This window comes from Garra rufa, chromosome 13, assembly GCF_049309525.1.
Source record: "Garra rufa chromosome 13, GarRuf1.0, whole genome shotgun sequence".
NCBI lineage: Eukaryota > Metazoa > Chordata > Actinopteri > Cypriniformes > Cyprinidae > Garra > Garra rufa.
In genome coordinates this window covers 24520986-24547335 of record NC_133373.1, presented here as the reverse complement: position 1 = coordinate 24547335, position 26350 = coordinate 24520986, and the positions used below count along the sequence as shown (strand labels likewise).

The 26350-nt window shown below is 42.5% G+C and overlaps 1 protein-coding gene across 1 annotated transcript; it reads left to right on the top strand.

Annotated features, from left to right (window-relative positions):
- The first annotated feature begins 107 nt into the window (after nt 1-107).
- asb2a.1 (ankyrin repeat and SOCS box containing 2a, tandem duplicate 1) lies at nt 108-26350 on the top strand. Its single transcript, XM_073816675.1, has 10 exons — nt 108-239; nt 2792-3083; nt 3754-3873; nt 6604-6773; nt 6870-7025; nt 13916-14161; nt 14833-15004; nt 24054-24615; nt 24685-24838; nt 24928-26350. The coding sequence occupies exons 2-10, from the start codon at nt 2800-2802 to the stop codon at nt 25071-25073; spliced, it is 2010 nt and encodes a 669-aa protein (XP_073672776.1). The 5' UTR covers nt 108-239; nt 2792-2799; the 3' UTR covers nt 25074-26350.

Sequence of the window (26350 nt, the reverse complement as noted above, 5' to 3'; positions counted from 1 at the left end):
AGAACAGCAATAGCTGAGAGGTTGAACTTGGCACACCGCGTGTCACGTGTACCCAGAATGCACTCTAAGCAGTCGGGTGTGGGGGGACAGTTAAAGGCCTTTCGCTGCAGAGAGCTAAACAGGTCCCAGTGCAAGCAAGTGTCAAGTGTGCCACTAGACACTGGGATAAACAAAACAACCTTTTCTGTTTGGAAATCTGACACGCTGTTAAGGAAGAGAAAAAGAAAAGAAAAACAGTGGTGAGTAAATTATTTTTTGGTGCTTGTTCTGGCTTGTGTTGGTGTGTTTTGAATGAAGGTGCAGTGCAAATTGGTGCAATAATAATCATTTTTTCAGCAGTCATACTCTTTGATTTAACTGTTAATGCCAATTTACCTGCTTTTTACAAAAAGTTGTAATTGTACTATCTATTTTATATGCTAAAACAGATGCATGAATGGATACTTAAAGGGATAGTTTACCCAAAAATAAAATTCTGTCATCATTTACTCAACTTCATGTCGTCCTAAACCAGTATGGCTTTCTGCTATAAAAAGACATTTTTGCAAATGTTGTGTTTTCTGTCCTTACAATAGAATTCAGTGGTTACCAACATCAAACTGGTCTAAAACAGCATGAACGAATACATGATGAAGTGAATAAAGTGAATACATGATGACAGAGTTTTCAGTTTTAGATGTACTAAACAACTGTATAAGAAAACATAAATTATACATTTCCTGGGACTGACCTTTTCTCAATGAGGCTTGGGGGGAAAAAATATATATTTTTACAATACTGTTTATGTCAGTGTCACTCTAGTATATACAACAGGCGTTCAAAAGTTTGGGATCAATACGATTTTAAAGTTTTATAAAAAAAAAAAATAAATAAATAAATAAATAAAAAAAAATCTTATGCTTATCAAGGCTGTATTTTATGGCCTGTTTCTGCCACTGAGTAAAAAAAAAAAATTGCAGCTTTATCTGACAATTCTGACTTTTTTCTCGCAATTGCAAGTTTCCATCTCACAAATCTGACTTTTTTCTCAAAACTGTGAGTTATAAAGTCTAATCTCAAATCTCTAATTTCTTATAATCTCAAAACTCGCAATTCTGACTTTTTTCTTCCAATTGCGAGTTTACATCTCGCAGTTCTAACATTTTCCTTACAGTTGCGAGTTTGTTATCTCTCAATTCGGACTTTTTTTCTCATAATTGTGAGATCTAAACTCGAAATCGCGAGTTATAAAGTCAGTTCTGAGGAGAAAAAAATAGGCTGATATGTTCACAGAATATCTCAAAATTCTGATTTAATAACTCGCAATTGCGATATTTCACAATTCTGCTGAAAAAAAAAGAGTCAGAATTGCATGTTTGTATCATGCAATTCTGAAAATAAAAGTCAGAATTGTGGGATAAAAGGTCGCAATAACCTTTTTAAAAATTTTATTCAGTGGCGGAAACGGGCTTCCATAGCATTTACTTGATCAAACACACAGAAAAAAAAAATAATATTGTGAAATATTATTACGGTTTAAAATAATGTTTTTCTATTTTAATATATTTTAAAATAGAATTTATTCCTGTGATGCAAAGCTGAATTTTTATCATTACTTCAGTCTTCAGTGTCACATGATCCTTTGGAAGTTATTCTAAAATGCTGAATTATTAACAATGTTGGAAACAGTTGTGCTGCTTAATATTCCTTGGAACCTGTGATTCTTTTTCAGGATTCATAGATGAATATAAAGTTAAAAAGTACAGCATTCAGTTAGAAATCTTTTCTAACAATATATATTCTTTGCTATCACTTTGTATCAGTTCTGTGATGACAACTCTTGGAAAAGTTTAGCATGGTAATGGATATGACAATGTTAATGTTTTTGGTCTTGGCGGAATAGATCTGCTACACTGCTGCTGCTGCTGAATTGCTGTGGCTGTTCGTTATTGCTAGTTGTAGATTATTGCTGCTGCTGCAAGCAAGTACAGAACTTGCTACTGCTAAAGCATATGGCCATACAGTGCTGTGAGTATTTAAGACATACTGCTGCTGCACAAATAACACGTAGAAGATCTATACAGGTGGAGCTGGGGAAGGTGGAGGGTTTCAGAGGAACTCTGAAAGAGCACAGCGAAATGCCCAAGTAAATGTTACCAGCCATTTAAATAGCTGCAAGCTCATTGGTTGCGTATGTAACATGAACCAATCAGCCAAGTAATATATCTCTGTGATATCATCAGTTACGTTAACAACCCGTCAGCCTGCGTCATCTGGAGTTTCATGGCAGAACTAGGTATTTTAACACATCCTTAGTGAATAAAAGTATTGATTTCTTTCAAAAAAAAAAAAAAAGAAAGAATAAAAACTTACTGACCACAAACATTTATATTGTTACAAGAGATGCCTATTTTTATGAATGAAAGCAGCACAACTGTTTTCAACATTGGTAATAAATCAGCATATTAGAATGATTTCTGAAGGATCATGCAATGAAGACTGGAGAAATGATGCTGACAATTGAGCTTTGCATCACAGAAATAAATTACATTTTGAAATATATTCACATAGAAAACAGGTATTTTGCATTGAAATAATATTATACAGTATTACCATTTTTTCAGGATTTTTGCTTTTTTCAAAAACATTAAAATCTGTTTTTACCATTAAATCATTTAGTTGTCTTTCCTAATCAAGCAAGCTAATGAAATAATAGTGCAATAATGCAATAATTTGCTAATAGTAGTTTTCTGTAATAAACATGCAAAGCAAACAGATGTTCATTAAGTAATGAATGTTCTGATCATCTCAGGATCCATCATGGCTATCGCCCGTGTGTCCATGCCGGGTTCCACAGACAACAACCTGGAATTTGCTGACTACAGTCTCTATAGCAACCTGTCTGATGATGAGCTCATGCAGCTTGCAATTGAGCGGAGCATTGCTGATGCCCACAACTCTGGGTCAACCGCCACTGAAATCTCAAAGACCCCCATTGCTGTAAACAGGCCAACGGCCTCACGTCAAGCTCCACCATCACAACGTCTCCAGCAGCAGCAGCAGCAGCAGCCACAACAGGCTGCGTGTCCTGCTAATCCACCAAGGTACACTTTGACATGCTTCGCTAAATTGAAATGAGGTGCCATCATAAATCAAACTCTCACTGTGAGGATAAAAATAACCAGTGCTTAGTACATCACACTAACATTGACCTTAACTGAGTATATAAGGTAACTGTAAAACATCGGCATAGATTTCCAATATTTTTATTTTCAAACTTACAGCAAGATAATGTTTTACTTTTAAATAGATATTTACGCAAAACAGAAAATGTACAAGACTAAAGCATAAGATCAAAACATGCATGCTAATGTATTGCCACATAAACTTTCCAGTCATGTTTTGATGATGCAGGGTTACAATATCACTTACAGATGCCTATTGCATCTTCTCCGGTAACTTACACAACTACTTCACACCTGTTCCTCTTCATTCAAAGGCCAACATTAGAAAGAGGAGCACGCATAGTTCAAGAAGTTCACATGCCACCGTGCATAAAAATAGAGTTAGTATCCTTTGCTGTGCCCCAATCCACTTGTTTAAATTTCCCCTGTAATCTGACATTAAAACTAGTCTTCCAGTGGTGGATTTTTGTGTAATTGCAAAGAAACCATTCCCTTTCAGTGGAAGTCCAGTGATTGTGCAATAGCTAGAGATCTAAGGCAGCATTAAATGAACTCATATGAACTCAATTCTTTTTTCTTTTCTCCAAAGAGAAAAAATAGATCCACAGGATGTGAGTTCAATAAGTCACTTTGTGACTGGTTATGGCAAGCGAATGGTGGCGTACCAAAAATATGATGGAACTATGCAAGTCATACCTGAGCCTGAAGAGTGAGTGATCGCACAATTACATGACAATGTGTGCTTAATAGTAAGCATACAGTGCTGTTCAAAGGTTTGGGATCAGTATGATTTTTAATGTTTTTAAAGAAGTATTTTATGCTTATCAAGGATGCATTTATTTGATTAAAAATACAGGGGGGAAATAGCAATTTAAAATTGTGTTTTTTTATATATATACTTTAAAATAGAATGTATGACTGTGATGCAAAGCTGAATTTACAGCATCATTACTTTAGTCTTCAGTGTCACATGATCCTTCAGTAATCATTCTGATATACTGACTCATTATCAATTTTGGAAACACTTGTGCTGCTTGATATACAGGTGCATCTCAAATTAGAATGTCATGGAAAAGTTAATTTGTTTCAGTAATTCAACTCAAATTGTGAAACCTGTGTGTTAAATTCAATGCACATAGACTGAAGTAAGTCTTTTGTTCTTTTAATTGTGATTATTTGGCTCACATTTATCAAAAGCCCACCAACTCACTATCCCAACAAATTAGAATATGGTGACATGCCAATCAGCTAATCAACTCAAAAGACCTGCAAAGGTTTCCTGAGCCTTTAAAATGGTCTCTCAGTTTGGTTCACTGGGCTACACAATCATGGGGAAGACTGCTGATCTGACAGTTGTCCAGAAGACAATCACTGACACCCTTCACAAGGAGGGTAAGCCACAAACATTCATTGCCAAAGAAGCTGGCTGTTCACAGAGTGCTGTATCAAAGCATGTTAACAGAACGTTGGAAGGAAAAAGTGTGGAAGAAAAAGATGCACAACCAACGAAGAGAACTGCAGCCTTGAGATGCTTGTCAAGCAAAATCGATTCAAGAATTTGGGTGAACTTCACAAGGAATGGACTGAGGGTGGGGTCAAGGCATCAAGAGCCACTACACACACAGACGTGTCAAGGAATTTGGCTACAGTTGCTGTATTCCTCTTGTTAAGCCACTCCTGAACCACAGACAATGTCAGAGGCGTCTTACCTTGGCTAAGGAAAAGAAGAAATGGACTGTTGCCCAGTGGTCCAAAGTCCAAGTTTTGTATTTCATTTGGAAACCAAGGTCCTAGAGTCTGAAGGAAGGGTGGAGAAGCTCATAGCCCAAGTTACTTGAAGTCCAGTGTTAAGTTTCCACAGTCTGTGATGATTTGTGGTGCAATGTCAACTGCTACTGTTGGCCAACTGCGACTGTCAAAGAAACCTGGGCTTCCATACCACCGCAGCAATGCCCCAGACTGATCACCTCCATGACACGCCGAATTGAGGCTGTAATTAAGCTAAAGGAGCCCGTATTGAGTACATATACAGTAAATGAACATACTTTTCAGAAGGCCAACAATTCACTAAAACATTTTTTCTTTTTTTATTGGTCTTATAAAGTATTAAAATTTGTTGAGATGGGTTTTTGTTAAATGTGAGCCAAATCATCACTATTTGATGAATAAAATGTTTGAAAGAACAGCATTTATTAAAAAATAGAAATCTTTTGTAACAATATAAACTACTGTTCAAAGTTTGGGGTCAGTATTTTTTTCTTCTTCCTTTCTTTGTTTAAAAGATATTAATACTTACCTCAGCAAGGATGTGTTAAATTGAATAATGGGTTAAATAAAAAGTGATAGTAAAGACTTACAGTGCCCCTCACTTATATTGGCATCCTTGGTAAATATGAGCAAAGGTGGCTGAGAAAATAAATCTGCATTGTTTATCCTTTAGATCTTTAATTTAAAAAAAATTACACAATTCTAAATTTCATTGAAGTAAAACGATGGAAACTGGGTGGGGGGGGGGGGTCTAATTATGAAACAAATGTTTTTCTCTAGTTTACATTGGCCACAATTATTGCCACCCCTAGAAATTTGTTTAAGTGAAATATCTCTGAAGTATATTCCCATTAATAATACAATTTTTTTAGCACACCAGGGTGGCTAGGAGTATAAAATTGTCCATCACAAGGAGTTAAACCAAAGAATGTAGTTTTGATGTGCAGAACAAGTTTGTTGAGCTTCACAAAATAGAAAGTGGCTGTAAAAAAAGAGCTAATGCATTTGATAACCTATTTTCACCATTAGGGCAATAATTAAGAAGTTCCAATCAACTAAAGATGCTACAAATATGCCGGGATGAGGACATGTGTCGGTATCATCCTAATACATGGTGAGGAGAAGACATCATCAAACAATCCTGAAAAAATGCATTACAGGTTCCAAAAATTAAGCAGCACAACTGTTTCCAACATTGACAATAAATCAGCATATTAGAATGATTTCTGAAGGATTGTGTGACACCGAAGACTGGAGTAATGATGCTGAAAATTCAGCTTTGCATCACAAAAATATATTATATTTTAAAATATATTAAGATAAAAAGACAATTGTTATTTCAAAATGCAATAATATTTCATAATATTACTTTGTTGTATTTTTAATCAAATAAACAGAACTTTGATGAGCATAAGAGACTTCTTTAAAAATCTTATTGATCCTAAACATTTGAACAGCAGTGTACTGTATATGTAAGAAAAGGAATAATAAAAGATTTTAAGAGCTATGGATAGTATACTATTGCTACAAATATATTTGTGCTGCTTATGACAGGTTTTGTGCTCCAGGGTCACATATGTTATATGTTGTAATATTTATGTATATGAGGGGGCTAATGAACATCACACCTGCAACACTTAATGCATCAAAATAAAAACGGTTTCTTCTTTAGGGAGATTGAGCCTATTGCTAAAGCCATTGAGGATGGAGATGTGGGATCAGTAAGACTGTTAGTTAAGCAACCTGGGTGCAATCTCCTTAAAGCAAATAAAGATGGATGGATTCCTTTGCACGAGGCGGCATATTACGGACAAGATCAATGTATTAAGATTCTCGTGAGAGGTAGCGTGCACTCATTCGACAATTACTCCATTAAACTTTATTTAGCTGAGCTCAAATAGATTGTTCTGACTTTGATTATGAACACTATTCTCATAGCTCAACCTGGGATGATCAACAAGCGTACTTTAAAAGAGCAGACTCCTTTAATGATAGCTGTGGCAAGGGAAAATCTTACATGTGTGCAGTGTCTTCTGGAGAAAGGAGCCGATCCTGATATTCCCAATAGGGAGAAGGAGACTCCCCTTTACAAAGGTAATATTGCTTTAGAAAGTATTCAATTATTTATCTATTGATATATCTATCTATATACAGTTGAGGTCAAAAGTTTACATACACCTTGCAGAATTAATTATTTTACCAAAATATGAGGGATCATTCAAAATGCATGTTATTTTTTATTTAGTACTAAACTGAAGTATATATTTCACATGAAAGACATTTACATATAGTCCACAAGAGAAGATAATAGTTGAATTGATAAAAATGACCCCATTCAAAAGTTTACATACACTTGATTCTTAATACTGTGTTGTTACCTGAATGATCTACAGCTGTGTGTGTGCGTGCGTGCGTGTGTGTGTGTTAGTGATAAAAAACGTACTCGGTTACTAACGTAACCTCTGTTCTCTCTAGAGAGGGAACGAGTACTGCGTAAGTATCTTACGCTATGGGGAAAATCCTTTTCTGCGAGATATTGAAGCCAAAAATTATCCTTAATTTTGAAATAATGTAAAGCGCGTTGCAGCAGCATACAGTCATAGGCGAAACAGCTTGCGCGCCTATTGGCTGCTCTGCGGCAACTGCAGCAGCCTATAGAGCGAGGCCTGGCGCGACGCCAGATCCAATGGGGGCATTTTGCGCCCTTTGCGTCGCTTCCCACCTAAAAGGGCGTGGTCTAGGCCTATAAAGAACACTCGTAGGCAGCTATTATCTGGTTTTTCATCATCGAAGCAACCAGAGCGTGCGCATGCACGGCAAGATACGCAGTACTCGTTCCCTCTCTAGAGAGAACAGAGGTTACGTTAGTAACCGAGTACGTTCTCTTACGAGAGGTCTCTCGTACTGCGTAAGTATCTTACGCTATGGGGACCCAGTGTAAAGCGCCGTGCATGCTGAGATCTGACACCAAAGACCCAAGGGCGAAAGGCCGGGGTTCATACAGTTCATAATCAACTATAGAACTCACAGGGAGTCCGGGGAAGAGGGAGGGGCAACGCCGCACTCTTCCACATAGTGCAGCGTCATTCAGACGCTAAGTAAACGTACATACAGGGCGGGGTTACGGCCTGAGCTGACGTAAGAATAAGGGTCTTCACACAGTTTGCCCAGGCACATCTTGTGCTATTACTTTCACTGTCGACCCTAGAGCTGTGCTCAGTAGACGCAGCATTCCAAGCTGATAACATCAGGTCAGACAATACTGAATATCTAGACAGACAGCAGTCTGGCCTGTAAGGCGGGAACCTCCAGGTTGTAAAACCTTATAAATGTAGACGGAGAGGCCCAGCCCGCCGCCGTACAAATATCTTGCAAGGCAATCCCACTCGACCAAGCCCACGATGAGGCCACGCTCCTCGTGGAATGTGCTCTGACACCTAGCGGGCACTGCATGCCCTTGGAAGCATATGCCAACGCAATAGCATCAACTATCCTTCTGGATAAGCTCTGTTTCGACGCGGCCAGTCCTTTGGGACGCCCGTAAAACGAAACAAAAAGCTGTTCTGTCTGTCTAAAAGCAGACGAGCGAGACACGTAAGCTCGTAATGCCCTGACTGGGCATTTCCTCATCATTGACCGGTAGGGCTGACAGCGGCATGACCTGTGCCCTAAATGGTGTGTTGAGTGATTTTGGAACATAACCATGTTTGGGTTTGAGTATGACTTTAGAGTCATTAGGTCCAAATTCCATGCACGTCGCGCTCACAGAGAGTGCGTGCAAATCCCCTATGCGCTTCACTGAAGCGAGAGCCAGCAGAAACACAGTCTTAAGAGACAGGTATTTCAAATCAATCGTCTGCAGAGGCTCGAATGGTCCACCTTTCATGGCCTCTAGTACCACAGAAAGGTCCCATACGGGGACTGAGGGAGGTCTGGGGGGATTCAGTCTTCTAGCTCCCCTCAGGAAGCGAATAACTAAATCGTTCCTTCCTATTGACTGACCTAGCGTTGTGCTCGAAAACGCTGTTATGGCCGCCACATAGACTTTGAGCGTGGACGGGGTTCTGCCCTTGTCCAGCAGCTCGTGTAAAAAGGAAAGCACCTCCATCACACCACAGTTAGTGGGTGACGAGCCGCGGGCTGCGCACCAGCCCGAAAACACTGACCATTTTGAGGAATAGAGCCGTCTCGTAGAAGGGGCTCTAGCCTGCGTGATCGCGTTTAATACTCCTTTAGGGAGTTCATCATATATTCTCTGGTGGCCCAGACATGAAGGGACCACAGCTCTGGGTGAGGATGCCAAATCGAGCCGCTGGCCTGAGAGAGAAGGTCTCTCCTCACTGGTATCGGCCACGGGGCAGTGCTCGTCAGCTCAGCTGCATCAGCGCTGGGAACCAGGGCTGGTTTTCCCAAAACGGCACTATCAGCAGTATTGAACATCCTTTTTCCCTGACCCTCTCTATCACCTGAGCTAGGAGAGAGACGGGGGGAAAAGCATAGAGATGACGGCGGGGCCATTCGTGGGCCAGCGCGTCTCTGCTTTTTGAGTAAAATTCCAGACAGTGAGCATTGTTCGGAGGTCTATTTCCGCTCTGCCAAATTTTTTCCACAGTAGTTGTACTGTCTGTGGGTGTAGAGACCATTCGCCTGCTGGAACATTGTTCCTGGACAGTCTGTCTGGCCCTATGTTTAGAAGCCCCGGCACATGCACTGCTTTCAGCGAGCGCAGGTTGCGCTGAGCCCATACCAGGAGGCGTTCTGCAAGTCTGTATAGGTTTTTGGACCTGAGACCGCCCTGGCGATTTATATAGGAAACCACTGACATATTGTCCGAGCGGACTAGTACATGGTTTCCTTTTATTTGGGGACAGAAACTCGTCAGCGCGTTCTGTACTGCCAGCATTTCGAGGCAGTTGATATGCAGGAGCTTTTCCCGTTCTGACCACTGGCCAAAAGACGGTCTGCCCTCGAGCAGAGCCCCCATCCCGAGGTGGACGCGTCCGTAGACACCACTTTTATTCTCGAGGAAGTCCCCAGGCTTACACCTGACTGGTACCAGTCGACTGCTTTCCACGGTTTCAGGGCTGTGACACATTTCTGATTGACCGTGAGACGAAGCGCTTCACCAGCGCTTTGTTCAGTTGCCTTAGATCTAATATGGGTCCGAGACCACCGTCATTTTTCGGTACCAGGAACTATCTGCTGTACAGCCCTCATTCGCTTTGAGCTTGAGAAAGGGGCTCTATGAGCCCTTTGCTCAATAGTTTCGCCACTTCGGCTCGAAGCAGGTGTGCTGCTTCTGTCTGCATTGTGGTCTCGACGCGCGCTGTATAGAGGCGCGGGCGTCGGTGAAACTGTAGCGAATAGCCTCCTTTTATAATGTCCAGCACCCATTTCGAAACCCCTGGAAGCTTTTCCCATGCGTTTGCATGAATAGCTAGAGGTTGAATACGAAGCGCGCTCCGTTCGTTCAGTAACGGAGTGGTTTCGGTGTGCTGCGGCACAAGAGATGTGCTCGTGACATTCGGGGCGCGAGCGCTGATAACGGGAACTATTATGTCTGTGTGTCGATGTGGTTGTGTGGCAACAGGCACATTTAACACACTGCAAACGTTCATCCGCATACAGTATAGGGAACACCTTTTGGTTTCGTTTTTACAGAAATCTTGGGGCGTGCATAATGTGATGTCCGTGGGCACTGTGAAGTGGGCACGTTTACCACATGTGAAGCGCAATCGATCTGAGTCAATTTTATGTGCGCTATACCTGTGTCTGTGACAGGCTGTGCTTTTGTGTAGAGATGAGCAAGCAGTGGGCATTCTTACGACACATGAAACACCATCGGCCGTGGCCGGGACTCCAGAAAATACACTCTATTGAGGGTTTATCTGGGTAGCCGTGAAAACAACCTTTGTGTGCAGGCTATTAGCGGGCAACAGAACCGGCTTGTTGGCTGCAGAAAACACAGGAACAGTCACATTTTACACACTCCAAATATCGTTCGCTTGCGTGGAGCGAATGCACTTTGATTTCATGCAAAACGTGCTCGTGACATTTGAGGCATGGGGCACGCTGATAGCGGGAACTATTATGTCTGTGTATGTATGTGGCCGTGGGACAGCGGGCACATTTAACACACTCCAAACAACGTTCGCCTGCATAGAGCGAATGCACTTTTGGTTTCGTTTTTACAGAAACCGTTCGACATGCATAATGTGGTGTCTGTGGGCACTGTGAAGCGGGCACATTTACCACGTGTGACGCGCAATCGATCTGAGTCGATTTTATGTGCGCTGTGCTTGTGTGTAGAGATGAGCACTGGATAGTGGACATATTCTTACGACACGTGAAACACCATCGGCCGTGGCCGGTTGTGAAGCGAAATCGATCTGAGTCGATTTTATGTGCGCTGTGCTTGTGTGTAGAGATGAGCACTGGATAGTGGACATATTCTTACAACACGTGAAACACCATCGGCCGTGGCCGGGACACCAGACAATACACTCTATTGGGGGTTTATCTGTGCGCTGTGCTTGTGTGTAGAGATGAGCACTGGATAGTGGGCATATTCTTACGACACGTGAAACACCATCGGCCGTGGCCGGGACACCAGACAATACACTCTATTGGGGGTTTATCTGTGCGCTGTGCTTGTGTGTAGAAATGAGCACTGGATAGTGGGCATATTCTTACGACACGTGAAACACCATCGGCCGTGGCCGGGACACCAGACAATACACTCTATTGGGAGTTTATCTGTGTAGCCGTGGGAACGACTTTTGTGTGCAGGCAAACGGGCGACGGAGCCGGTTTGTTGGCTGCAGAAAACACTGGAACAGTCACATTTTCTGGAACTGGACGAGCGAATAACTTTTTTGGGGGTCCGGCGACAGCGGGACTCGTACACTGTCGTTTTCCTAGTTGTGCTAGGACGATTTCGGAGGCTCAGTTTTCAACTCAATCCTGGGCCGCGGGCCGCGTCTGGCGGGGCGGCGGCCAGATGAGAAAAACGTCAGAAAGCGTTAGCCACGGGTGCCTCTCAGCAACGGTGAGAGGCCATGTTTCGCAGCGCTTACGCGGCTTGGCGGCGGCGAAAGCGCGGCGGAGCAGGTTTGACGTCTGACAACAAGCTTTAGAGGGGAGGGCCGACTTAGCACGCCGTCCAGCGGAGGGCAGACATAAGTGGGCTGTTATCGCCTCTTCTGAGCAGCATCGTGTTCCCGTTTGGCGGGAAACGGAAATCCTTTTCCTCCTTCATGGCCCCCTCGTCAGCGGCGTTGATTGAAGCGGTGGCAGACAGCGGCCGCTTTACGTCCGGAACAGAGGCTGACGAGGTCGATGAAGCAGGCGGGCGAACCGGCGAGCTTTGTCGGCTGGGGGGAGGATCCGGGGGCCCGCTGGGCACGGCGCTTTTTGCGGCGCGACACCGCCGCGGGCGGGGGAGCAGTCTCAGTGAAGAGTGCAAGGCAAGTCCTCAGAGTCGCCATTGGCATCTGCACGAGCCGTATGAAGGCATCTTTAAAAAGACGCTTTGCTCTTTTTAGAGAAACAGTGTGTATCGCAGCGGCGACACACACTGTAGATTATAAAGGATATAGGCGCCGGAAAGCGCAGCAGGAAGGCACGGAAGACGGCGTGGCCGGCAGCTTCAGTGGCTCGTCCCGCTGAGATGCTTGCAGTCGACGGCGGCTTCTTCTCCGGCTCCAGCGATGCGTGTGCTTCGCTTGAAGGATGAAAAATCAGATAATAGCTGCCTACGAGCGTTCTTTATAGGCCTAGACCACGCCCTTTTAGGCGGGAAGCGACGCAAAGGGCGCGAAATGCCCCCATTGGATCTGGCGTCGCGCCAGGTCTCGCTCTATAGGCTGCTGCAGTTGCCGCAGAGCAGCCAATAGGCGCGCAAGCTGTTTCGCCTATGACTGTATGCTGCTGCAACGCGATTTACATTATTTCAAAATTAAGGATAATTTTTGGCTTCAATATCTCGCAGAAAAGGATTTTCCCCATAGCATAAGATACTTACGCAGTACGAGAGACCTCTCGTAAGAGAACTATCCATTGTTCTTCAGGTCCAACTAATTATTTAGTCTTTCAGCATTTCTGTGTATTTGAACCCTTTCCAACAATGACTGTATGATTTTGAGATCCATCTTTCACACTAAGGACCACTGAGGGACTCATATGCAACTATTAAAGAAAGTTCAAACACTCACTGATGCTTTAGAAGAAAACATGATGCATTAAAACTTTTGAACAGAATGAGGAAGTGTACAATTTTCTTATTTTGCCAAAATGTTATATATTTTTTCATTTAGTACTGCCTTTCCTGAAAGCATCAGTGAGCATTTGAACCTTCTGTAATAGTTGCATATGAGTCTCTCGGTTGTCCTCAGTGTGAAAAAGATGCATCTCAAAATCATACAGTCATTGTTGGAAATAGTTCAAATACACAGAAATGCTAAAAAATAATAATAATAATAATAATAATAATTTGTTGGACCTAAAGGATTTTTCTGAAGAACAGCGGGCAGCTCAGGACAAATAAGGGACTCACTATCACTAAAAAAAAATAATAATTCATGTGGATCATTCAAGTAACAACGCAGTATTAAGAAGCAAGCGTATGTAAATTTTTAAACAGTGTCACTCTTATAAATGTAACTATTATTTTCTCTTGTGCAATTATATGTAAATGTCTTTCATGTGTAATATCTTATTCAGGTAAGTACTGAATAAAAAAATCAGATTTTATTATCTTTAAGTCCTATATAAACCTTCCAATTTCAAGTTAGTGAGAAGTAATTCTAGTTCTTTACAATCAGATTCAAATGTCTGAGGTTTAAAATCTTGGATTACCAGTCTTGATCCACATAATTTCATTAAAAAACTGCAAATCTTAAAAAAGGATCTTTTGTTTGGCTCTTCATTTAATTTGGTTTTCAGTAGTGGGATGGACAATTTATAATTTCTATACATATCTGCAGCTTGTGAGAAGGAGAACCCAGCGATGGTTGCCATGTTACTGAATAATGGTGCCTCTGTGAATAAGAACTGTATTCAAGGCTGGACCGCTCTCCATGAGAGTGTGTGCAGGAACAATGTGGAAATCTGTGAGATGCTGGTGAAAGCTGGAGCCAAAGTCAGCATTGCCAACATGTACGGAATCACTCCTATCTTTGTGGCCGCCCAAAGTGGAAAAGTGGACACACTTCGCATGCTTTTAAAAAATGGTAAGATAATTTTTGTTTCTCTTCCGCTGTTGCTTTGTGATGTACTGAATCACGCAATAATGCATTCAACCTGATCTCATGATAAAAACGTACCTGTGGGAACTTTTTTGCAAGACAAAATACGTACAGATGTGACGTTGGTTTTGTACATATCACTGCAGTTCTGACTTGAAATGTTTGTTGAGTGACACTATAACTCTTAATGTTTTGTGACGTTTTAAAATAACGTACCATCTGCACTACACTTAAACCTACCCGGTAGTATGAACAAAAGCGAATGTGATGTAAAAACGTAATTGCAAGCATGCCATTTAGCTTGTTTTTCGATCTTTCATCTTTCGGCTCTTTTATCATGAGTCATGCTTTTCACGGGATTTGTACCCAAAGATTCCACATTCTAAGTCCAATTTTGTGCCAGCTGAGCTACCATGCAAGCTTGTTATGTCTGGAAAGCGAAACATTTGGAGCTGTCATCATAACTGTGTACAAAAACAATTACAGATGCTTGATGTTTTACCGCCTCTAGTGTTCATTTTTGTTAGAAAATGCAGTGAAATGGATGTATTGGTACGTATTTCGCATCCTGCGAAAAAAAAGTTCCCACAGGGATGTTTTTTGTAATTAGATCAGGTAGACTGCATCTGATATGTAATGCATCTCACGTCAATCAGGTGCAGATCTCAACAGCCAGGCTGCAGATGGAGCCACAGCGCTGTATGAGGCCTGTAAAAATGGTCACGAGGACATTGTAGAATTTCTTCTTTCTCAAAATGCAGACGCCAACAAGCCGGGCAAAACAGGATTGTTGCCAATCCATATTGCTGCCCAGCGTGGCAATGACAGGTATGAGGTATTCAGAATTCACTTTATAAGGAAAAAAATTTGAATGAATTTGCTTTGGGAGGAATTTTTTCAGGTCACAGTTTAACTGCATAACTGTATATGCGAAGGCCATTGGTTGTTAAGAGTTTAGGTTCATTTAGTACATCTCATAATCTTGCATTAATTTTCAGCAAAGACCTCCTCACTTTCGGGTGTACCCGCAAAAATGTCAGGGCAAATAAGTAAGTCTCAATGGGTGCTTTAGAGCAGTGCTGTGGCAAGAGGGTGCTAATCCTGTAACCTGTAACCTTAACTCAAGCTAACTCAAATTGGAGCAAATGGTTTTATTTGTACAATACCATTTCAGATAAGTGCATTTTCTTCTGACATACATGTTATGTCTTGTTAACTCTTCTAGTTTATAGTGTGTAGGGTCCTTTTCTCACCTAACAGGAAAACTAATAATCCCATAGAATAATTCTTGATAGCATGACATGTTTAGGGATGGGAATCGTAAAGAATTTGATGATCCCGGCATCCGGTTCCTCTTAACTATTTAAATTCCTTAAAGGTGCAGTGTGTAGATTTTTTACAGCATCTAGCGATGAGGTTGTGAATTGCAACCAACGACTCCGTCCACCGCTCACCCCTCCCTTTACAGAAGCTACGGCAGCCGACACGGGATTAAAATGTTGTCGACAGCAAAGAATAATGAAGTTTCTTTAAAAACGTAAATTAGGGAATTAGATATACTTGATAATTCAATAAAACGATGTTATTGTGAATATTACTGTTACTTGTTCATCATTGTGTCAGTGTTTTTTCGCTAGAACAACAGTGATGAAACGCGATCTGTAGAGCAGTTTGTCCATTTAGGGCTACTGTAGAAACATAACGGCGACTTCCATGTGAGGGGACCCGCGGTGTATGTAGATATAAACTGATAATTCTAAGTTAATAAAAACATAATGGTTCATTATGTAAGGTCTTTATACACCCCTGAAAACATAGTTATGTATATTATATTGCATTTCTGTCAAGAGATAATCTTAAATATTACACATTGCATCTTTAACAGCTCCATTAACAGTCTTTATTACAATTATTGCAAAAGGTGTGTTTAATTGTTAAAAAACTGACAGCTCACCCAATTAAAAAAAAAAAAATCCCTATTATTTACTTACCCACAAGCCATCCTAGGTGTGTTTGACTTGGGAGTTGTGTCCTGGCTCTTTTAAGCTTTATAACGGCAGTGAAGATGGGTGTTGAGATTTTAAAGTCCAATAAAGTGCATCCATGCATCATAAAAAGTACTCCACATGGCGCCAGGGGGTTAATAAAGGCCTTCTGAAGTGAATCGATGCGTTTGTGCAAGAAAAATATCCTTATTTAAAACTGTAATCTCTAGCTTCTGCAGTGGCATTCCAGTGGATGACGTAGTACATCGATGTAGCGTAAGTTCTGGTGAGAATATGCTAGTCTCGTTTGAAGCAAAACTTGACTTATATTGAAATCCTCCGACATCTTTACCAGTCCCCGTTTGTACTTCTAATTCCTGACCAGTGTTTTGTTTTGCCCTCTCCTTTGTGTTTCCATGTTTGCCTACATCATCCACTGGAACACCTCTTTCTTGTGAAAGCGTGTACGACATTTTTACATTTTATTTTGAATTAGTCTTAGTTACAGTCTTTTGACTACAATGCCATTTAGTTTTAGTCACATTTTAGTCATCTAAGTTGTTTTTGTTTTAGTCTATTTTTAGTCGACTAAATATTGGCTAAAATCTAAAAACAGGTTTAGTTACAATGTAATGCATTTATTAAAGGGGTCATATGATGTTGCTAAAAAGAGCATTATTGTGCATTTTGTGTATTTGTTGTAATGCAACGTGTTTATGCAGTTTGAGGTTCAAAAAACATTATTTTCCACATACTGTGCATTATTGTTGCGCTTCTATGCACTGCCTTTCTGAAACGCTTCGATTTTTACAGAACTCATCATTGATGGAAACCGAGGTGTTCACTGATTGGCCAGCTATCAGGTGCGTTGTGATTGGCCGAATACCTCAAGCGTGTGACAGAAATGTTACGGCCCTTATCATGCTCTTTCTCGGCGCAACGAGACAGAAACAATAAAACCCATTATAAACAAGGCATTTGTTGTATCCAGTGGGGACATAACTGATTATAATGACTCATACTGTCTTTTTACGCACTGCGTTGCGCCGCGCCACATAAACAACACCATGTCTGCATTTGTGATCATAGAACGAAAAACAACAAGCACTACTCTACACTGTTCAAAACTTGTGTTTAAATAGTCAGTGGCAAATTCTTTAAATATGAAAACGTACTTACAGGCTATGAGTCAGAAGCACAGACTGTCCTTGCAACATTGGAATTGCCCAACATTATAGCCTTAACCCTTTGTGTACAGCTGGCATTGTAAGCTGCTCTCTCAGGTTCAGGAAACAGTCCTCTGTAAAATGCGCATCACCCACTTCTGCTTTTATTTTCGCAATGAAACACACTGCGTCTTCACAACATGGCGGCTACAACAATACTACAGCTGGTAAAAGTTACGCCTTCTATCTTTCCATATACATAAAGGCAGTGTTACGCTAATCTACTCACCCCATGACGTGGACAAGTGGGGGCGTGTTTGAACTAGCCTTTTTAGGGAGGTGTGTCTGAGTTTAACTTCTATAATAAACATCTCTTTGGATTTGAGACTTTAAGCTTTGCAACTTTACAGATCTTATCTATGCACAAACAGCTTGTAACACAGACAAAGAAAAACAGGATATCACATCATATGACCCCTTTTAAGCATTTCTCTAAAATCAAAAACTCTTTCTATAGGTTTAATATTAAGGTTTTATCATGATAGACACAGATTTTACTTCTGTGACACGTACCATGCGTGTCCTAACCCTACACGTCCGATATTCTCCCAACTCTTTGCGTTCACCGAGTGTGTTTACGTGAATACTCATCAAAATGGACAATTCAACATCATTTTGTGTGTATTTCTCCATTCACGCGACGCAAAAAAGTACTTGTGTGCTGTGTGAGAGACACTGCTTCGGTGTGTGCACTCAGAAAATCTGACCAAACTGAGATCTCTTTTGCGTCGTCAAATTTGTCCATTGTTGCTTTTCTCTTACTCCCAGATACTGACATTTTTTAACGTTTTATGAGACGTGCAGTAAATGTATGCTAGCTTATGTCCTGCCGAAGAGATCAATAGGCTGTGTTACAGTTCGAATGTACGCAATATGCATCTAACTTTCTAAAAGCTTGGAAGAGCCAGAACATTTTTAAATGTCTGAAAGATATTCATACACACTTAGGATGGTTTGAGGGCGAGTAAATCATGAGGTAATTTTTAATTTTAATTTTTAACTATCCCTTTAAGGTTTTTGAATCGCTAGAAAGAACAAACTCATATGAATTATTTGTTCGGAAATCAAACTACTCTATTCATGCTATTTGTTAGGGTGTTGCGTTTTTTTTGTTTTTTTTTTTTTTGAGCACTTGGTTTTAAGAATGCAAGACGCTGAAAAACGTAAGCTTAATGGTCAATTACTTTTACATAAAAAACAACGGAAATGCAGTGCAGCTAAATGTTAAACTAGTTCCCTTCCGGAGGGAACTCTACGCTGCGTCCTGGTTCAGGACACTATGGGAACTGCCTTCGGCATGACCGGTTCTGAAACAAGCTATAGAACAACGACAGTGAACTTGACACTGTCCGGCGCCAGCCTGTGACATCATCAACAGGCGCCTGCTAATATAAAGCAGGTGCCTGAGAGCACAACACCATCTTTTTGTCTTCAGAGTCCTCTGTTCTAAACGAGTGAGTACAGCGATGCCTAGAGAGAAACTATTTAGGAAGTGTGCGGATCCGTGTCAGAGAAATCTGACACCTGATGATGCACACAACCTTTGTTTGGTGTGTTTAGGTGTAAGAGCACGCGCGCTCTGCTCTAGAAGAGATTGTGAGAGTTTCACTTTGAAGAAACTCTGTTCTCGTCTGGCCCTTTTCTCAAGGGAATCGGGCCATCCATCTGCCCCACGCGGCTCCGGTCCCGCGGCAGCTGAGGCTGCCCGGCGGCTGAGATCGCGGGGATCACAGATGGAGCTGGCTGACGAGTTTGAGAGAGCGTTTAATCTCTCGCGCACGTCAGCCGGAGACGAGAATGCGCTGCTAGCAGAGGCTGTGTTGTCTCTCACATCCTCCGGTCCTGCAGCGAGTGCTCTTTTGGCTTCAAGCCAGGGCGAGCAGGAGGTTGAAATGGAACAAGATGAGCTCTTTTTGAGCCCATGCAGCCTCCTTGCCCCGCATATGAAGAGTTGATGTCTGTTATGGACCGCGCGGCTACCCCTTTTGTGGAAGCCCGCCAGGGAAAAGGCCGCCCTAGGCAGACTAGACGAGCGGCTTCTTCCCGGCCATGACAAAGCCAACTCCTGTGAGCCTCCCATTCCTTCCTGATCTGCATAAGAGATCGAGAGGGAATGGGACAGGCCATATTCAGCCCGCATTCACAGGCATCAGCATGTGAATCATGCTGATGTCGAGGGAATGCATGGGCGCGGATATGTGACGATGCCTCTCACTGAGCAGACGTTTGCGAACTATCTCTCAGAGCGAGGGACATCGACCCTGAAGGCTCCAAAGGCACATATGCAGCAGTGGGTCAGGCCGGTGCTCCTCTGCACACGATGGTAGTGTTGCAGAGGCGTACCAGGCTGATCTGCTGAAAGATCTGGACCGAGCCCCGGGGCTTTGCATCCCTCGCCGGTCCACGCCTCCACCTGAACACCGGGGGAAACCAGGCCCGTCCTGGTCCAAGGGCCAGAGACGAGGCCAGGTCGCCAGTGTGGGGCTACCTGCCCCTCCTTTTTCCCCTCACCAAAGACTCTGGGGCTGGGCCAATGATGAGATTGAGGCTCAATCTGTTGGCCCGGTATGTGAACAGTAAAGACACTTTAATAAAATATTCAAGCGTGTATGTGTATGTTTTCTTTTGTCTACCAGCTCCGCTTGGGTGATTGCTATTGCAGTTTTCGAGCTCCTCTTGAGTTCTACTGCCACCAAGTGCCGAGTGTAGCCAGGTCTCCCCTCGTTTTATAAAAGAAAACAGTGTGTAGAGACCTCCACTCGTAGAAATCCCCTCGTGGGTTAAGCGTTGTCAGGTTTTGAAACCTCCGCTAGAGTGAGCTTGGTATAGACATGATCCAACATACATATACATGCGAGAATATATTAAAAAAAAAAAACCCTCTTGAGCGTTGTCAAGCTGCTTCAAGCGAGAAATCGCTCTGCTGAAGCCTCCGCTCACTCAAACCCTGCTAAGAGTAATACTCTTCTTGCATGAGTGTAGTCAGGTACCTTCCCTGTGTATTTTCATATACACATATGTGAGACCTCCACTCCTAGGAGTTTGTGTACTAGGGTGAATAGAGCGTCGTCAAGGCTCCCTCTCTGAGAGAGAGATGTTTTACTGAAGCCTCCGCTCTCTTTAAAAAGCCCCGCTTTGAAGTAGAAATCTTATATATTTGGCTGTCAGGCCCCATTCTGGGCCTCGCTAAATTACCTTCTGGCATTGTGACCCAATCCGCCAGAATTGAGTGTAGCAGGCCTAGGAGGCCTCCTCTCTGTGAAGTCCTCTGTAAAGAGAGACATATAAAGATAATACTTCTTAGCGCTGAATGTAGCCAGGTCATTCTTAGACCTCCATTCATGAGAGCTTTTTACTGGGTCGAGTTTCTGTTAAGCCTCCACTTCCCAGAAATACAGGCCGGGAAAACACAAGGTTAAGGCAGCTTGTGAACTCTTTTCGTGGACCTGTCACTACAAGCGTTGAGTGTAGTAAAGCCTCCCTTCCTTGAGAGGGCGTGTATACCAAGGCCTCCACTCGATAGAGCTTCCTCAGTTGAGCGTCGTCAGGCTTGTTACGTTCGAGAGAGCTTGTAACCATTAAAGCCTCCCTCACTGAAAGCTCCGCTTCCGGGTTCTGCTATCACCCGGGAATAATACAGGTGTCTTCCTCGCGAAATGCTTAGAGCACCTTCTCAAAACCACGTTAGTGGTGTCTGCTCACACAACGGTTTTGAGCATTCCCTAAAATCCACACGAGTGGTAAGTGCACTACAAAAATAGGCACTTTACTAAAATCCATATTTATGGTAAGGATCCCTCCCGTAAAGGCAGGGTCCTTCTTCAAATCCCTCACGGGTTGGACCACGCAGGATAATCCTCCGTGCCCATTCTTCGAGTTGGTTCCAAAACCTTTAAGTTTTTTCAACTCCTTTGATAAGCACAGTGTAATAGGTCTCCCCTCTGTCACAGCCAACAGTACTGAGACCTTCACTCTCAAAGTTATAGCAGCTAGCAGGCCCATGAGTGCCTCGCTGACTATTTTTTGGGGGAGTGCAGTCTTGCCAAAAACTAGTGTTGTAGGCTTCTCTCCTCAGAGATGCAGTCTCGGAGCCTCCACTACACAGAGCTAGATGATAAAATGAGAATTTTTCATTATTTGCTCTACTGTGAGTATCTGCCTTTTTCTTGAGCGTCGAGTGTAGTCAGGCCTCCCCTCGCCTAGAGCGTTTCACCTGAGGCCTCCACTCTGAAGAGTTTCCCTAGGGAGTGCGTCGTAGGCCTCCTCTCGCTTTAGAGAGTCTTTCTGCTGAAGCCTCCCCTCTCCAGAAGCTCCGCTTTCAGGCTCTGCTATCGCCTAGAGACTGCAAATCTGGTGATCCTCGCTATGCTCAGGGCACCTATTCAAAACCACATTTGTGGTGTTTGCTCACGCAAGTCTTTGAGCACTCTCTAAAATCCACGTGAGTGGTAAGTGCACTACTTAGGCACTTCACTAAAATCCATACTTATGGTAAGGTTCCTCCCGTAAAGGCAGGTTCCTTTCTGAAATCCTATACGGTATGGACCACGCAGGGCATTCCTCCGTGTCCATCTTCTGAGTTGGTTTTTTCAAAAACCTTTTAGTTTTCCAACTCCAATCCAGATAGCACTGCTAGCAGGATTGAGTGTCGACGCCTTTTCAGGCCTCCACTCTCCAGAAGAGCTCCAAAACGAAGGTAATTCTGTCGCACAGGCTAGTCAGCCTCGCGGATGACCTTCAGGATTAGAGTGTAGATAGGTCATGAGACCTCCACTCTCAGAGTTCTTCTTTGCTAAGCACGGAGGTGTGTTAGGCTCCCTCCTTGAAAGCCTCCACTCTCCAGACTCCACTCAGGTAGTACTGTCGCATGGGCTATTCAGCCTCGATGAACACCTGCAGTGTTGAAGTGCAGTAGGTCATGGGACCTCCACTCTTAGAGTCCTTCTGCTGCTGACTACCATCAGCTATTAGAGTCTGCCACTCTCCAGACTCACTCAGAGTCCTTCGTTGCCTCCAGAGATTCACTAGAAATAGGCAGTCCGACTGCACAGGCTATTCAGCCTTGCGGACTACCTCTAGTATTGGGTGTAGATAGGTCACAGACCTCCATCCTTAGAGTCGTCCTCTGCTGGGTGCAGAGTGGTACCAGGCTTCTTTCTTACCAAAGCCGCCACTTTGCAGAAACTCCACTCAGGTAGTTCTGCTGCACAGGCTATTCAGTCTCGCTGACTACCCTCAGTGTTGAAGTGAAGTGGGTCGCGAGACCCCCACTTTTAGAGTTTTCCTTTGCAAGACACAGAGTGCTTTTCTGGCTTCCTTTGAAGCAGTCACTCCTCTGAACTCCCTGTAGGTAGTTCTGCTGCACAGGCTACTCAGCCTCACTGACTACCCCCAGGTCTTGAGTGTAGAGGTGCCACGGCACCCCCATTCTTAGAGTTGCACTCTGGAAGGCACAGAGTGTGGCCAGGCTTCCTTTCGGCGAAAGAAAATCAGAAAATCTCCACTTAGACAGGCCTGTTGCACAGGCTATTCAGCCTCACAGACCATCGTCAGTGTCAAGTGTAGTTAGGTCATGAGACCTCCACTCTGTAGATTCCCTCTGAGCAGAAGCTCCACTCGGGTAGTTCGGTTGCACAGGCTATTCAGCCTCACTGAATACCCCCAGTGTCGAGTATAGCCACCTATACCTGTTAGCACTGAATGTTGTCAGGTCCCTAGAGCAGACATTCGCTCTGCTGAGACCTCCATTCCCTAAACTCCGCCCCTTATGGTCAGGGCGTTTATGAGCTCCTTCACTTAGAGAGCTAAGTGTAGTAGGCTTCCTCTAGGCCTCAACGCTTGAGAGTTGCGTGCACAGGTAGCCGAGCTAGCCGTGGCAGGTCACTGGGCCCCAGCGACTCTCGCTGAAGCAGGGGTGATTTTCCTTCTTGACTCCTCATTCAGTCAGTTTGATCACTTATCCCTCGGCATGGCGGGGTTGGTATAAGCGTTCCCATAGTGTCCTGAACCAGGACGCAGCGTAGAGTTCCCTCCGGAAGGGAACGTCTCAGGTTACGTAGGTAACCCTAGTTCCCTGAGGACAGGGAACGAGACGCTGCGTCTCAGGGCCGTGCCTCGGGCCCTGCACAGACCTCCGTCCGACAAAAATATGGTGTTGTGCTCTCAGGCACCTGCTTTATACTAAGGCACCTGTTGATGATGTCACAGGCTGGCGCCGGACAGTGTCAAGTTCACTGTCGTTGTTCTATAGCTTGTTTCAGAACCGGTCATGCCGAAGGCAGTTCCCATAGTGTCCTGAACCAGGACGCAGCGTCTTGTTCCCTGTCCTCAGGGAACTAGGGTTACCTACGTAACCTGAGACGTTCTGCGTCAGTGCCCCAAAACAAACTTGTCCTCTTCTGTGCTTTTTTAAACAAAAAACATTCGGTTCCCAACCCTAGAACTGTTCATCTATAATTTTATTATTGCTAATCACTTCATACAAGCTTTTTAAAGGTTTATATGTATTACTAGTCTTCTTATTAATAAATACATTAATTAAATTAATTAATAAATAATTTTTCCATCTTATGATGGTCATTTTACCCTAATAGCAAAAATTCTAACATGGGTTCAAGAATATCGTAGTGTACGCAAGCAAGGTAACACAAAACACTTTATTTTCAGTATCATATCCATGCTGATCCCAGCCACAAGCAAGGCCAGAGTGAGACGTACAGGTATCAGCCCCATCCATTTAGCAGCGGAGCGCAACAGAAACGATATTCTTGAGGCACTAATCGAGGCCGGCTTTGACGTCAATGCCACTTTGTCTGAGGATCGTTCCATGATGTATGAAGACCGGCGCAGTACAGCTTTATACTTTGCCGTCATGAACAACAATATCGAAGCTACAACTATGCTCCTGGAGGCTGGTGCCAATCCAAACCTGGACACCTTCAACCCGCTCCTCGTTGCCCTGAGGCAGGGTTGCATCCAAACCGTGACTTTGCTGGTGGAACATGGTGCTAATGTCAATGTTTACATCCCAACTCACCCCACTACCTTTCCAGCATGTGTTATGTTCTGCATGAAGTATCTTCCCTTATTGAAGTATCTGATGGATAATGGCTACGATGCCTTGTCATGTTTCAACTGTGTATATGGCAGCAATCCTCATCCACCTCTAAAGACTACACGTAATCCGAGATATGATCGAGATGAACCTGCAGAAAAGACCTGTGTTCAGGTAAGTGGCCTGAAGCCAATTATTGTATATTGCGTATAGTACTACAATTTACACCCCCCTTTTTACTAGTTCTGTGAGGTGATATCCACCGAAAACTACTCCCGCTGGGCAGGACCGATTATAGACGTGCTGCTCGACTATGTTGGGCATGTGAAACTCTGTGCACGACTCATTGAACATCTGGACAGTTACCATGAGTGGCAGAGCATCAAAGAGAAAGCAAGTATGTGCGCCCGTACCGTTCGCTTAAATTATTCATATATGCAAATGATTTCAGTCACCTGTGTATTCATTTGCTGGTTCTGATTGCAGCGCCTCCACGCCCACTCATGCAGCTCTGCAGGCTGAAAATCCGCAAACTGCTCGGGATCAAGAGACTGAAGAAAATTCACAGGCTTCCAGTTCCTCCAAGGCTGATCAAATTCCTAAATCATCAAGAACGAGAGCAAGACATTTAAGCCTGTGTTTGAATGTTGACTCTTAGCAAACACAGAGAGAACAATGACATTAGAAAATCATATACTTCTGTTTGCACTGAGCTAAAATATTGAATAAACTGATGTCAATATTTGCACAAATGTACTGCTTGGTAGTGTAATAGAATGCAAGAAATGTTTATATGTAATTATCAGGCATAAACCAAATTTAGGGAACATGTATTGAATAGATTTAGTAGGTACATGGTAGGGTTTTTTTTATGTTACAGGAGCCAAAAATGGCAAAGGGTGACAGAAAATAGTAATTGTTATTTTTTGTAATGTAGAAGTAATATATTAAAAGTGTTAAGAAATATACTTTACCCTTATGTGTATAGTTTTGTAATAGGTTTTGTATTTTTACTTTTGACTTATTTGACTTTCTAGTATTTTGATGGTTTGTTTACTTGCAAAGCAAACTAATACTCAGAGATTACGTCACATTTTTTAAACTATAAATTCTATTCTACACTGTAAAAAATTACTTTGAATTTAACGGTAAAAAAATAAAAATGCTACGGTAAAAACCTGTGAAATGGTTAACGGTAAGTTCCCCTTCTATATACGGTGAAAAACTGTGCATGTAATTTTTACGGGAGTATACTGTTTTTGGAAATGAAAAAGAATGTAAAGTTTACAGTGAATAACCGTAAATTGACATTCCCAGTATTCCCTGTTTTTCATTTTATTTATTTGATGTTTTTTTGTTGAAATAACTTCTTCTTCTTAGTTTTGTGCATTAGGGTAGTATGTTACATCTAATGTTGTTAAATTAATGTTTTTGTTTGCATTATTTCAGATTTATGTGTGTTACCATGATGGTGTTTAGTGTTTGTGTGAATGACTCTGTGTACCTTCTATATAAGTTATTATTTAAAATCTCCTTGTGATGGGCTTTGGTTCATCATGTGATGTTATCATCACCACCTTCTTTTGGTGGTTATCAGTGTATTACAAAAGTACAAAACAGATTTTAGTACTTCAAAAAATTGGTACATTACCATTATATCAGTGAAATTACAGTATTTACCTGTAAATTTAAGTGAAAACCGTAAAAATTTTTACAGTAAAATTCTGGCAACCACAGCTGCCTTTTTTTACCGTAAATTTTACGGCTTTTTTTTTTTTTACAGTGTATATCATTTTAAATTGGGATGAATTTCCCTCATTCAGTCAGGTGCTTATATTTGAATGCTTATGACTGAACAACTTCCAACCATATGACTTATCAATATCTACCAATAAAGTGTTAACTATTA

Bases quoted from the DNA above. Each gene is read 5' to 3' on its own strand.
- asb2a.1 (XM_073816675.1), top strand. From the start codon at position 2,800: ATGGCTATCGCCCGTGTGTCCATGCCGGGTTCCACAGACAACAACCTG. The intron at 3,084-3,753 runs GTACACTTTGAC...TTTTCTCCAAAG, and splicing joins TGTCCTGCTAATCCACCAAG to AGAAAAAATAGATCCACAGG. The intron at 24,839-24,927 runs GTATGTGCGCCC...TTCTGATTGCAG, and splicing joins GAGCATCAAAGAGAAAGCAA to CGCCTCCACGCCCACTCATG.